We start from the raw sequence: 15,035 nt of genomic DNA on the forward strand, positions 1-15,035 counted from the left end.
GGCGCCTCAGACCACGCGGCTACCCAGCGCAGCGAAATATCAGTCTATTTCAGTATTTTAAGTAATTTATAAGATGATGTGGCAGTGTATCCAGAAGGATTTTAATGAAATCTTGAACCATTATTAGACGGTTCAGTACTGAAGTGGTCTTCAATGAATATATTACAAGAGTATTACCAAACATTGGCTAATGTGTTCATATTAGCGATATACAAATTTTCTGTGCTTGTAATAAAAATTTTGTTGAAACTTGTGAGGTGAGGCAGGAAACAAAACATGCTAACCTGCAGCAGATTGAGCCCTGGGAAGCTTTCTGAGAACCTCTCAACCAGAGGACTGTTGATACCAGTTGGAGCATCAGGTGAAACCACATACACATTGTTCTCACACAGTGGGAAAATCACAGTTGCCTTTGCCCAGTACACCAAATGTCCTGTTAGCTGGAACACCTGTAAAAAATTAACAGAAACAATTTAACATACATTTACAACTGCAGTTTGCGTTCACGTGTGTTATCTGGGCAAAACCTAACTACACTCTGATACATCAGAAAAGACACAGCAGATTGACGTGCACATGTCACATCTTTTACTAGCCAACTGCAATAACTGGAATTCCATTCTTCTGGGATTTCATTCTGCTCCTCTGCAAACAACATCCTAAATTTCTCCAGAACGTAGTTTACAGCACTTAACAAAGTGCTCTATGCCCTGTTTCTATACCATAATGAAACATGTACTTTGAAAGACAAGTGGAGATACCCTTCTTTCATTTTCTTTATGAGACTGGACTTCATTACTTTTTTGAGCCAATATCATTGTTCTTGTTGACACACAATAGATGTTGTTCTGTACAGGTAGGATTATGTTTGTCAATAAGAACAAAGCATTGAGTGAAGAAGGTGAGGGCGAGGGGGAGGAGGAGAAAGGAAGCAGTAATAGACTGGCAAACTATCAAGATGTCCAAAATTTTTGTGGGAGCAAATCTAGAACACTAAAGACACATAGCGCGTAGCTGACACTCTTTACAAAGCCTCTGTTCAGCTATTTTTATCCATATGTAGCTGCTGATTTTGGCAACAGATTGTGACACAGCCACCACAGAGAATGGGGAGCTTATAATAACTAGGGAAGTTAGGAAAAGCCTTCTAGAATTTGAGCCCATAAATGAAAGAATGTGCAGACTCAGACTAAAAGGTAAATTTAGGAATATATCAATAGTTAATGCACATGCACCAACAGAGGAAAAAGAGGATATAATTAAAGAACAGTTCTACGAAGACTTGGAAAAAGTATACTGTGCAGTGCCTAAATATGACCTGATGCTAGTAACAGGAGATTTTTAACGCAAAAATAGGGAGGAATGAACATCCGTATGGAGTTTCTGGAAAATATTCACTACATGAAGAAAACAATGAGAATGGAGACTTACTATGCCAATTCGCAGCAAGGAATAATATGATTATTAAAAGTACCTGCTTTCCACATAAAAGGATCCATCTGGGTACTTGGAAGTCTGCAGCCAATGGAGTAGTCAATCAGATTGACCATATTTTAGTGATTGCATGCCACTCCACGTCAGTTACAGATGTACGGAGCTGCAGAGGACCAAACTGTGATTCAGACCACTTTTTGATAAAATCAGTCTTGAGAGAGAAACTGTCACTAACAAATGGCAACAGTATGGGAAAGCTGATGAAATGGAATACAGACAAACTGAACATCCCTCACGAAGTAAAAAAATACCAAGTAACACTAAGCAGAAAGTTGAGCAATGAAGAGACCACAGTAGGAGTAGATGAAAGGTGGAACAGGTTTAAAAAAGCCATTAAGGATGCCGCAGAGGAAATAATAGCCATAAAAACGAACAGAAGAACCCAGGAGTGGTTTGATGAAGATTGCAGGTCAGCAATAGAGGAAAAGAACAGGGCAAGAACAAAAGTGCTACAGAGAGAAACCAGAAATAATGTGGAGCAAATATAGAGAATTAAGGAGAAGAGCTAACAGACTGTGCAAGAGAAAGAAAAGAGAGTGGAATAAGAAGAAATTTCAAGAACTAGAAGAACTAAAGGAACAGAGTGAAATAAGAAAGTTCTATCATGCCATAGGCAAAATGAAGAATAGATTCCAACCAAAAACAATGGCCTGTTCCAGTAAAGATGGGAAAATGATAAGGGAGGAAGAACAGATAGTGGGAAGATACACTAAGCACCAGCCTAGAAGATGAAGAGACAGCTGCACAGGAGGGAAGAGTGGAGCTGGAAGTAGACAATGAAACCAATGAGGCAAGAAAGCCAACACTACAAGAGGTCTCCCAGACTGTGCACAAGTAAAAAAACAATCGAGCCCCTGGGGAAGACAGCATAATTGCTGAATTAATAAAAACTGGTGGTGAGGCTGTAATAAAGGAACTGCACACATTAATATCAGATATATGGGAAACAGAAACTATGCCAGATAATTGGAAAATTGGAATAATAGTCCCCATTTATAAGAAAGGGGACAGAACAGCATGTGAAAACTATAGAGGTGTAACACTCCTAAGTACAGCTTATAAGATCTTCACAAGTATATTAAACGAAAGGATACGGAAGTGTGCAAAAGGCATGCTAGGGGAATATCAGTGTAGCTTTCGACCAGGCAGAGGAACAACTGATCAAATATTTGTGATAAGACAAATGATGGAAAAGTTCTACGAATATGATATAGATCTGCATTTCCTATTCATCGATTTCAAACAAGCCTTTGACAGCATAAATCGGCAAGAACTATACAGAGTACTGAAAGAAGTTGGTATATGTGCTAAATTAATAAGACTAATCAGAATGACAATGACAGAGACAAGAGCAAAAGTAAAGGTCCTTAGCAGAACAAGTGAAAGCTTTGTCTTTAATAAAGGTGTGAAGCAAGGGGATAGTCAATCCACTGTCCTGTTCAACATAGCCCCGCATAGTGCAGTAAATAAAATCAACAAAAGAGGCACCATATTTATGAAAACTAGCCAGATATGTGCATATGCTGATGACATTGCTATAGTAGGAAGAAATACCAATACACTACTAGAAACATACCGGGCAATGGAAACAGAAGCCTTAAAAATTGGCCTCATAGTAAATGAAAACAAAACAAAATATATGGTAGTGTCACAATCTGAGGCCAGAAGAACCCCTAAAAACCTAAACATCAATGGGAAATGCTTCAATGGAGTGTCCTCTTTTAACTACCTGGGAGCCCTAATAACAAATGATAACAGTATTGGAAAGGCTATAAGGGAAGAATACAAGCAGGAAACAGAGCTTACTTTGCAAATATGCAGCTTTTCAAAAATAGCCTTGTTACAAGAAAAACTAAACTGCTAATATATAATTCCCTAGTCCGCCCAGTTATCACATATGGCTCTGAGGTATGGACGTAGACAGAACACGATAAAAATGCTCTAAGAAGCATTGAGCGGAAAATACTACGCAAAATCTATGGGCCAATAAGGGAGGAAGAAGGCTGGAGAATACGCTACAATGCCGAATTACAAGAATTCATACAAGGCAGGGACATAGTAAAATTTGTGAAATCACAGCGAATATGATGGCTAGGACACTTGGAGAGACTGTCAGAGGATAGAATTCCAAAGAAAATGATGAAAGGTATGGTCCATTCAATTAGGCGAAAAGGGAGGCCTAGAAGAAGATGGATCAATGAGGTAATAATGGATATCAGCAATATGGGAGTCTGGGGGTGGAAAAGAGCAGCAAATAACCGAGAAGTGTGGAGGAAGATTATTGAAGCAGCCAAGGCTCACCAAGGGCTGTAGAGCTACTGAAGAAGAAGAATGAAACATGTACTTTGAAAGACAAGTGGAGATACCCTTCTTTCATTTTCTTTATGCGACTGGACTTCATTACTTTTTTGAGCCAATATCATTGTTCTTGTTGAGACACAATAGATGTTGTTCTGTACAGGTAGGAATATGTTTGTCAATAAGAACAAAGCATTGAGTGAAGAAGGTGAGGGCGAGGGGGAGGAGGGGAAAGGAAGCAATAATAGACTGGCAAACTATCAAGAAGTCCAAAATTTTTGTGGGAGCAAATCTAGAACACTAAAGACACACAGCGCGTAGCTGACACTCTTTACAAAGCCTCTGTTCAGCTATTTTTATCCATATGTAGCTGCTGATTTTGGCAACAGATTGTGACACAGCCACCACAGAGAATGGGGAGTACATAAGACAATTAGCCCAGTTTCATATCAATAACATCCCTGTACTTTTCTGCTGTTTCAGTCAGTTTGGCAGTTATTGACTTTATTCTGTATAGCCAAATCCTCTCAGAAACAAAAAATATATATTTTTAATCAGAAAAAATGGTGAAATAAGAAGTGATTGACTTCTATCCTGACTGTGTGACTACTTGGGTGAAAAAATGATAGGAAACGTGTCATTGCTGTACTGACAAAAATAAATCATCCTCTTCAGTTACGTAACTGAAACAGATGTTCTTGTTCATGTATCATTAAATTGTTTTCTGAATTTTATAGGATTTACGGCTGTTGCCAATTTCCAGAGAACAATTAAAATGCCACTGCTCTTATGGAAAGGTAAAAGTTTTACACTGGCAGCTGAGCATGTTAAAAGAACTACCAGAACATTAGCCTGATTCATCTAATTTCATTCATTAGTGTAATGTGGAATAAAATTTTAGTTAAGGTCTTAAATTACACAGAAGACATTATTTACATAAAAATGTGAAAATAGAGTAACAGCAAGAAGTAGGCCTTGACACTCTTCTATGTTGTAAAATACACTCCTGGAAATTGAAATAAGAACACCGTGAATTCATTGTCCCAGGAAGGGGAAACTTTATTGACACATTCCTGGGGTCAGATACATCACATGATCACACTGACAGAACCACAGGCACATAGACACAGGCAACAGAGCATGCACAATGTCGGCACTAGTACAGTGTATATCCACCTTTCGCAGCAATGCAGGCTGCTATTCTCCCATGGAGACGATCGTAGAGATGCTGGATGTAGTCCTGTGGAACAGCTTGCCATGCCATTTCCACCTGGCGCCTCAGTTGGACCAGCGTTCGTGCTGGACGTGCAGACTGCGTGAGACGCCGCTTCATCCAGTCCCAAACATGCTCAATGGGGGACAGATCCGGAGATCTTGCTGGCCAGGGTAGTTGACTTACACCTTCTAGAGCACGTTGGGTGGCACGGGATACATGCGGATGTGCATTGTCCTGTTGGAACAGCAAGTTCCCTTGCCGGTCTAGGAATGGTAGAACGATGGGTTCGATGACGGTTTGGATGTACAGTGCACTATTCAGTGTCCCCTTGACGATCACCAGTGGTGTACGGCCAGTGTAGGAGATCGCTCCCCACACCATGATGCCGGGTGTTGGCCCTGTGTGCCTCGGTCGTATGCAGTCCTGATTGTGGCGCTCACCTGCACGGCGCCAAACACGCATACGACCATCATTGGCACCAAGGCAGAAGCGACTCTCATCGCTGAAGACGACACGTCTCCATTCGTCCCTCCATTCACGCCTGTCGCGACACCACTGGAGGCGGGCTGCACGATGTTGGGGCGTGAGCGGAAGACGGCCTAACGGTGTGCGGGACCGTAGCCCAGCTTCATGGAGACGGTTGCGAATGGTCCTCGCCGATACCCCAGGAGCAACAGTGTCCCTAATTTGCTGGGAAGAGGCGGTGCGGTCCCCTACGGCACTGCGTAGGATCCTACGGTCTTGGCGTGCATCCGTGCGTCGCTGCGGTCCGGTCCCAGGTCGATGGGCACGTGCACCTTCTGCCGACCACTGGCGACAACATCGATGTACTGTGGAGACCTCACGCCCCACGTGTTGAGCAATTCGGCGGTACGTCCACCCGGCCTCCCGCATGCCCACTATACGCCCTCGCTCAAAGTCCGTCAACTGCACATACGGTTCACGTCCACACTGTCGCGGCATGCTACCAGTGTTAAAGACTGCGATGGAGCTCCGTATGCCACGGCAAACTGGCTGACACTGACGGCGGCGGTGCACAAATGCTGCGCAGCTAGCGCCATTCGACGGCCAACACCGCGGTTCCTGGTGTGTCCGCTGTGCCGTGCGTGTGATCATTGCTTGTACAGCCCTCTCGCAGTGTCCGGAGCAAGTATGGTGGGTCTGACACACCGGTGTTATTGTGTTCTTTTTTCCATTTCCAGGAGTGTAATTATGCAACTAGCGATAGTTTTAACAGCCTCACAACACAATTACTTCCATGAGAAATTTATTAACTATTCAAAAACTGACAAAAATACAATTCATTAGTATAGCATTAGGAATAAAAATGATCTCCACTATACATAAATTAAATTTCCATCTACAAAGGTGGCAGGAAAAATAAAATAAAATCAAATAAAATTATGATTTAATTGTCATCGGCCATGTTTATGTGAGAGACAACTTCCAGAAGATGGAGCCTGAATTTCGACATGTTTTTCACTCTCCTATTTACAGGTTACGACTTCAGTTGGTTTTGCTGAACCAGTCAAATATTGGTTTTCCGATCATTAATTTTTTTTACATAAATGGCCTCTGGAAATCAGATGTCCTGGTTTCAGATTTAGTCAGCAAGATGATTGCTTCTCTTCAGTTAAGAGTCATTCTGTACGGAGTAGCCGAAAATGTTTAAAAGCAATATGTACCTGACAACACAAGCAAGTTTTAAAAATGGTTGTGCATTTACACAGGAACAAAAATCAACTGTGGAAAAGGAAATCTGCCAGCTAAAACAGCATTACCAGAACCAACATTGGAGTGTTTATATGACCAACCAGAAGTAGTATTGGGAAACTGGTTTACAAAATACAGTTTTGGGAGCCCCATGTTAATGTAATAGCAACATATGACGAAGCTCAAAGTGGGAAAGGTAATCGGCCATGTCCTTTCCAAAATGGCCTTTCTAAATCACCTCCCCCAACATTTACCTTTAGCAGTTTAAGAAAAATATGGGAAACATAAGTCTGGACAGTCAGGCAGGGATTTGAAGTGTTGGCTTCCAGACTGTGAGTCCAGTGTTTTACTACAGCACCGCCTTGTTTGGTAATTATGAAGTTGCAAAAACCTTTCACTGCCTTCTTAGTAAATGAAATATGCTGGCACGTAAGTTACTTTTATAAACAAATAAATTCTGTTGGACAATTTATTCTCTTCCATGCAGGAGTTAAGTCTCATCCAAATGAAAAACCAAATTATTTTGAATTTGGTGCCATTCCATATCATCACATCATTATGGATTAAGTTATGTCTGATCCATGTTTTTTTTTTTTTTTTTTTTGTGGTTTTCGGGCGCACAACTTCAATGGTCATTAGCGCCCTGACTACTCTAAGAATGCACCGCGAGGCACAAGTTGACAACAACAACTAAAAGGGAAAACACAATAAAAGACAGACTGACAGGCATAGGATTAAAAAACATCATCAAATGTCCTTAGCGAGGTGTGTCAAATTGATAAAACAAAGAACACGAGCAGCTGCTCGTGGGTCATCCGCTAAAATGGCATCGAAAGTATTAGGCAGGTTAAGATCGAGGCGCAGTGTGTTAAGATCAGGACAGGACATTAAAATGTGTCTAACCGTCAGCAAGTGCCCACATGGGCAGAACGGCGCCGGCGCAGCCGTCAGCAGATGGCGATGGCTGAACCGGCAGTGTCCAATTCTTAACCTTGCTAAAACGACCTCCTCCCGCCGAGAATGGCGTGAGGAGGACGTCCAAGCCACGGGAAGAGGTTTTAAGGCCCGAAGCTTGTTGTCGGTAAGTGCAGCCCAATCGGCATGCCACAGCGACACAATGCGCCGACAAATGACCCTGCTAAAATCGGACGAAGGGACACAACAAGAAGCTGTCCGAGGCTGGAGGACCGCAGCCTTGGCCGCGGCATCTGCAGCTTCGTTCCCAGGGATACCGACATGGCCAGGAACCCACATAAAGCTAACCGGCGTACCGACGTCCACCAGCTGCTGAAGAGAGCGTTGGATCCGGTGTACGAAAGGGTGAACCGGGTACGGATCACTGAGGCTCTGGATGGCGCTCAGGGAATCTGAGCAGATGACATAAGCAGAATGTCGGTGGCGGCAGATGTAAAGAACAGCCTGGTAGAGGGCAAAGAGCTCAGCTGTGAAGACCGAACAATGGCCATGGAGCCGGTATTGGAAACTTTGTGCCCCGACAATAAAGGAACACCCGACCCCGTCATTGGTCTTAGAGCCATCTGTATAAATGAAAGTCATGTTGTTGAACTTCGAACGAAGTTCCAAAAAACGGGAGTGGTAGACCGAACCGGGGGTGACCTCTTTTGGGAGCGAGCTGAGGTCGAGGTGAACGCGGACCTGAGCCTGGAGCCAAGGTGGCGTGCGGCTCTCGCCTACTCGAAAGGTTGCAGGGAGTGAAAAATGAAGGTGTTGAAGGAGGCGACGAAAGCGAACTCCAGGGGGTAGCAAGGCAGAGACATACAACCCGTATTGAAGGTCAAGAGAGTCGTCAAAAAAGGAACGATAAGACGGATGGTCGGGCATTGACAGTAGCCGACAGGCATACCGACAAAGCAGTATATCGCGCCGGTAGGTGAGTGGCAATTCGCCAGCGTCAGCATGAAGACTCTCTACGGGACTGGTATAAAATGCTCCGATCGCAAGTCGTAAACCCCGATGTTGTATGGAGTTGAGGCGGCGTAAGATGGATGGCCGTGCAGAGGAGTATACGAAGCTCCCATAATCCAGCTTGGAGCGGACGATCGACCGATATAGACGAAGTAGGACGGTTCGATCCGCTCCCCACGACATACCACTGAGAACACGGAGGACATTTAAAGAACGGGTACAACGGGCGGCCAAATATGACACATGTGGAGACCAGCTAAGTTTCCTGTCAAAGGTAAGGCCTAAAAATTTGATTGTCTCCACGAGTGGGAGAGCAACGGGACCGAGTCGTAAGGACGGTGGGAGAAACTCTTTGTAGCGCCAGAAGTTAATACAGACCGTCTTCTCGGCAGAAAAACGGAAGCCATTGGCGACACTCCAGGAGTAAAGACGGTCAAGAGAACGCTGAAGACAGCGCTCCAGGACACGTGCACACTGCGCGCTGCAATAGATGGTAAAATCGTCCACGAAAAGGGAGCCTGATACATCAGCTGGGAGGCAATCCATTATTGGATTGATCGCGATGGCGAAGAGAGCGACGCTCAAAACTGAGCCCTGTGGCACCCCATTCTCCTGGCGAAAGGTGTCTGACAGGACAGAACCCACACGTACCCGAAACTGTCGATCCATTAAAAAGGAATGAATAAAAAGAGGGAGGCGACCGCGAAAGCCCCATGTATGCATGGTGCGGAGAATGCCCGCCCTCCAACAGGTGTCGTAAGCCTTCTCCAAATCAAAGAACACAGCCGCGGTCGGGCGCTTCCGCAAGACGTTATTCATAATGAAGGTCGACAAGGTAACCAGATGGTCAACAGCAGAGCGGCGCCTACGAAATCCACATTGTACATTGGTAAGTAGGCGTCGAGACTCGAGCAGCCAAACCAATCGAGAGTTAACCATTCGCTCCATCACTTTACAGACACAGCTGGTAAGCGAGATAGGTCGATAACTGGAAGGCAAGTGCTTGTCCTTCCCCGGCTTAGGAATCGGGACAACAATAGACTCGCGCCAGCATGCGGGAACATGTCCCTCAATCCAGATGCGATTGTATGTACGAAGAAGAAAACCTTTACCCGCAGGAGAAAGGTTCTTCAGCATCTGAATATGAATAGAATCAGGCCCTGGAGCGGAGGACCGTGATCGGCCAAGTGCGGTTTCGAGTTCCCGCATGGTGAATGGGGCATTATAACTTTCACAATTCGAGGAGCGGAAGTCAGGTGGCCTAGCCTCCTCTGCCTGTTTGCGGGGGAGGAAGGCAGGGTGGTAATGAGCGGAGCTCGAAACCTCGGCGAAAAAGCGGCCGAAGGCATTGGAGACAGCCTCAGGGGCCACAAGGACTTCATTCGCGACCTTCAAGCCAGAAACTGGGGAGTGGACCTTAGTGCCAGATAGCCGGCGCAGGCTACCCCAGACAACAGAAGAAGGGGTAGAACTGTTGAAGGTGCTTGTGAAAGCAGCCCAGCTGGCTTTCTTGCTTTCTTTAATAATACGACGACACTGAGCACGTAATCGTTTATAATTAATACAATTCGCCACTGTAGGGTGGCGCTTAAAGGTGCGTAAAGCACGTCGACGAGCACGTAAAGCATCTCTACATGCTGCGGTCCACCAGGGGACCGGTACGCGACGTGGAGAAGAAGTAGGGTGAGGGATGGAATATTCAGCAGCAGCGAGAATGACTTCCGTGAGGTGTGCGACCTGACGATCGCAGCTTGTGAAGGTGTGATCCTGAAAGGTAGCCCTGGAAGAGAAGAGCTCCCAGTCTGCCTTGGAGATCGTCCAACGAGAGGAGCACGGAGAGGGAGTATGCTGCAGGAGATGGATAACACACGGGAAATGGTCGCTCGAATATGTATCAGAAAGTGCATACCACTCAAACCGGCGTGCAAGTTGGGGAGTACATATAGAGAGGTCTAAATGGGAATAGGTGTGAGATGTGTCCGAAAGAAAAGTAGGGGCGCCAGTATTGAGGCAGACAAGATCGAGCTGGTTGAAAAGGTCTGCTAACAAGGAGCCCCTCGGGCAGGATGCTGGAGAGCCCCAAAGGGGATGGTGGGCATTGAAGTCTCCAGTTAACAAAAATGGTGCAGGTAGCTGAGCAATAAGTTGCATCACGTCTGCCCTGGTAACGGCAGATGACGATGGAGTGTAAACGGTACAAAAGGAAAACGTAAAAGTGGGGAGAGTAATGCGGATGGCAACTGCCTGCAGGCCGGTGTGCAACGTGATGGGATCGTAGTAAATATCATCCCGGACCAGCAACATAACCCCTCCATGAGCTGGGATACCTACCACAGGGGGTAGGTCAAAACGCACAGAGGTGTAGTGTGCCAAGGCAATTTGATCGCATGGGCGTAGCTTCGTTTCCTGGAGGGCTACGACAAGCGGACGGTGCAAGCGGAGCAGCAACTTCAAGTCCTCTCGGTTGGAGCGAATGCTGCGAATATTCCAGTGAATAAGTGCCATCGTAAGAAAAGAAAGATGAGAGAAGTGGTCACCTCGAAGGCCGCTTAGGGCCTGGCTTCGAGCGAGCACTGCCGCCGCTATCAGTAGGCGGACAGTCATCGTCCATTGGGTCTATAGGGTCATCGGCCATCTCGGGAGGATGGCCGGGAGGGGGAGCTTCCTCCGCCAGTGAACGGCCAGATGTACGGCGACCAGCGGTGCGGCCAGGCGAAACGGATGACGGCCTGGGGCGGCAGCCGCTGGGTGGCGCAAGAGAAGAAATGCGCCGTGGCGGGGAAGGAGAACTGTGCTTCCTATGCGCCTTTTTGGAAGGACGTGTAGTGGAAGCACCGGTCGAAGGCTGTGAGGTCGAGGTACGGAGGAAGTCTGCACGGGATGGTTCCTTCTTGAAGGCCCGTGCATCTGACTTCGGTGTCTTCGTTTTAGCAGAAGCTGAAGAAGGTGCTCGTGTCTGTGGGGTGATGGGAGGAAGAGGAGACGTCGACCGCGCGATCTTAGCACTGGCCGAACGGACGACCGTGGTGCTGAAGGTCAGATCGCATGTCTGGGTTGCTACCTCCCGGGTAGTCCGAGGAGAGGCGAGGACAGTACTGTATTTCCCCGCTGGGAGCAGCGTGGGCTTCCTACTAGCCAATAGCTTGCGAGCAGCCGAGGTGGACACTTTCTCTTTGACCCGAATTTCCTGGATACAGCGTTCTTCCTTATAGACAGGACAGTCGCGGGAGGATGCTGCATGGTCACCCTGACAGTTCACACAACGAGGAGACGGAGGTGGACAGTCACCCTCATGGGCATCCCTGCCACAGGTGACACATTTAGCCGCATTGGAACAAGACTGTCGAGTGTGATTGAAACGCTGACACTGGTAGCAGCGCGTAGGTGTCGGGATATAGGGGCGAACAGAAATAACCTCGTAGCCCGCCTTGATGCGCGATGGCAGCTTAACACTATCGAAGGTCAAGAAAATTGTCCGGGTCGGTACAAGGTCATTGTTGACCTTTTTCATGACCCTATGGACAGCCGTCACGCCCTGCTCAACGAGGAATGATTGAAGCTCCTCGTCAGTCAATCCGTCGAGGGAGTCAGTATAGACCACACCACGAGACGAATTCAAAGTTCGGTGGGCCTCCACCCGGACAGGGAACGTGTACAGGAGGGTGGCCCGAAGCAGTTTTTGTGCCTGAAAGGCATTCTCAGTTTCCAGTAATAAGGTGCCGTTACGCAACCTGGTACAGGATTTGACAGATCCGGCTATGGCATCTACGCCCTTCTGAATAACGAAAGGGTTGACAGAGGAAAAATCCTTTCCGTCCTCAGTTCGAGAAACTACGAGGAACTGTGGGGCAGGCGGTAGTACTTTTGTCACTGTTGGCTGGTCACGTTTCCGTTTTTGGGTCGAAGTCGAAAGAGATGGAGTAGAATCCATTGCGGAGGAATCCCCCATGATTGCCAGCGTCTCCGATGGCGCGCTCCTTCCTTGTGGGGACCCTCTCAGAGGGCACTCCCGCCTTAGGTGAATGTTTACACCTCAGGTCACACCTCCCGAGAAACAGACGGAGGGACCAATCGGCATGGTCAGAAGGTATCAGCTCAGGCAATCACCCCTCCCCGGGCCTGGCCTTTACCAGGGGGTACGCGCGTGCCTTACATGTCTACCCAGGGCGGGGACTTACGCGTTACCCCGTCACCGGCTACGCGTGCGAACGCGTGGGTCGGCCTTCAGACACGCACAGGGAGGAAGGAAGAAGAGGAAAAAGAAGAGAGAGAGGGAGAAAGAGGACAGACTGTCTCAAACGCCGAGGCGGAGACCAGAGAAGGCAAGGAGAAGAAGGCAATGAGAAAGCAAGGGGAAGAAGGCAATAAGAAGGCAAGGAGAAGAAGGCAATGAGAAGGCAAGGAGAAAAAGGCAATGAGAAGGCAAGGAGAAGGCAAGGGAAAGAGTAAGGAAGACAGTGAGGTGGAGAAGAGCAAAGAAAGGAACCAACAAAAGGAAGGAAGAAACGAGAAGTGAAAAAACCAAAAGGACCACGATGATAGGTCGTGGAACCGTCCGTCTCCGGACGCAGGCGCGAACTACCCCCGTGAGGGGGATGGACTCCTTTTAGTCGCCTCTTACGACAGGCAGGAATACCGCGGGCCTATTCTAATCCCCGGACCCGCAGGGGGGCTGATCCATGTAACACACAAACTACTAATTTATATCATCTACTGCACATCGATACCTACAAAGTTACTGTGCAATTCACACATAACTCACAGAGAGTTTGTAGAACCATTTTCAGTTTATTTTTCCATTGTTCCATTTTTGAATAGCATGTGGGAAGAATTAACAGCTAAATCTTTCCGTATGAGATCTGATTTCTCTTATTTTGTTATGATGGAAAATTCAGGATGGAATAACGACAATATTATGAAAAGGACATATTGGTCATTTCTCCTCCTGTAGGAGGGTGTGAACAAATTAATTTTGCATTTGGAGGAGGAAGTTAGTGATTGAAATTTCATGAAAAGATCTCACCACAATGAAAAACAGCTTTGGTTTAGTGACTGCTGTCCCCACTCACATATCATATCCATGATAATCTCTCCTATATTTAGTGATAGTGCAAAACAAGATGCCCTTCTCTGAGCTTTTCAGATACCCTCTGTCAATCTTATCAGGTAAGGATCCCATAAAGTGCAGCACTGTTCCCGAAGCAGACCGACAAGCATAGTGTAGGCGTCTCTTCAGTAGATTCACTGCAGCTTCCAAGTTTTCTGCCAATAAAATGTAAACTTTCATTCACCTTCCCCACAACATTTTCTGTGTGACAGTTCCAACTGAAGTTACTCATAACTGTAATCCCTAAATTATCAATGTTTAAACTTGTGTGATTTATTGTGTAATTGAAAGAAGAAAACAGTAGCGTACCACAAAATTTCCAGAATACCTATCAATACAGTTCACCTACAACATACAAATTTCAGGTAAGTTCTATCCGGACATTAAAAAAAACACAAAGATATAGGGATGACTGCAGCCAAGAAGCCTCATCAAATAAAAAGGATGCTTCAGGATCAAGTAGCCAGCAACAGTATCGAATTCAAATAACAGTATCTGTCAGGACATTATGTGGGGATCTCAGCTTCAGGTTTACCTTTTTTTTTTTTTTTTTTGGGTCCAACCCAGAACACTTTCTCTCTTAATTAGAATAAAGTAGCTTGCTGAAATATTAACTTTATTTATTCAGTTGTATTTTTCACTAGACATCACTTTTTTCATATGTGGTGTTAGTGGTTAGTGTTTAACAGTGTGGAATGAAAACATAGCATATTCTGCAGCACACTCCATATGACTGTAATTCACATCTTTCGCTTACAACTTTTTTTATTTAATTTGGCAAAGCAGTACAATTAATAGCAACATTATATTTAACTGTTCCCATGCGGTCTTTAGTATTACTCTTGCCTTTATATGCAACAGAAAGTTCTCCTGTACACAGTGTGCAATGGACATCTTCACCGTTACTGTCATCACACAATTTCAAAAATTTCTATTGCTGTTGCAGCTTAACATTAAAGACACTTTCTTTTGTCCACAGCTCATTGATCAGACAAAAATCAGAGACAAAATTATCAAAACTTTGTAGACGAGTTTCTTCACACATGAAAACAACATTAACATATTGGCCCTGATGTGTTGGGAAATGACAGAGTGAGAGGTTGTGGCGGAACCTTCACCCATGCCTCCCCCATCAACATCAGCACCTGCTACTTTCTCAAAAGTCATCTGAGAGAGACATGGCCATGATAGAATGTTTAAAAACACAATGTCGAACATAAAAGTCTAAGAGTTAAAACAAAAATTCTCCCCAGTTACAAAATTCTCAAACCCCTTTACTTT

General features: G+C 45.7%; 1 protein-coding gene across 2 annotated transcripts in view; it reads right to left on the minus strand.

Moving 5' to 3' along the window:
- LOC124550963 (GATOR complex protein NPRL3) overlaps positions 1 to 15,035 on the minus strand; it is a 109,682-nt gene that overhangs the window by 41,031 nt on the left and 53,616 nt on the right. For both annotated transcript variants that reach the window (XM_047125779.1, XM_047125778.1), the window contains exon 4: positions 285 to 449. In XM_047125779.1, the coding sequence (XP_046981735.1) occupies positions 285 to 449 (165 nt within the window). The remainder of the gene's footprint in view (positions 1 to 284; positions 450 to 15,035) is intronic.

The sequence above is a fragment of the Schistocerca americana genome, chromosome 9, assembly GCF_021461395.2.
Source record: "Schistocerca americana isolate TAMUIC-IGC-003095 chromosome 9, iqSchAmer2.1, whole genome shotgun sequence".
Taxonomy (NCBI): domain Eukaryota; kingdom Metazoa; phylum Arthropoda; class Insecta; order Orthoptera; family Acrididae; genus Schistocerca; species Schistocerca americana.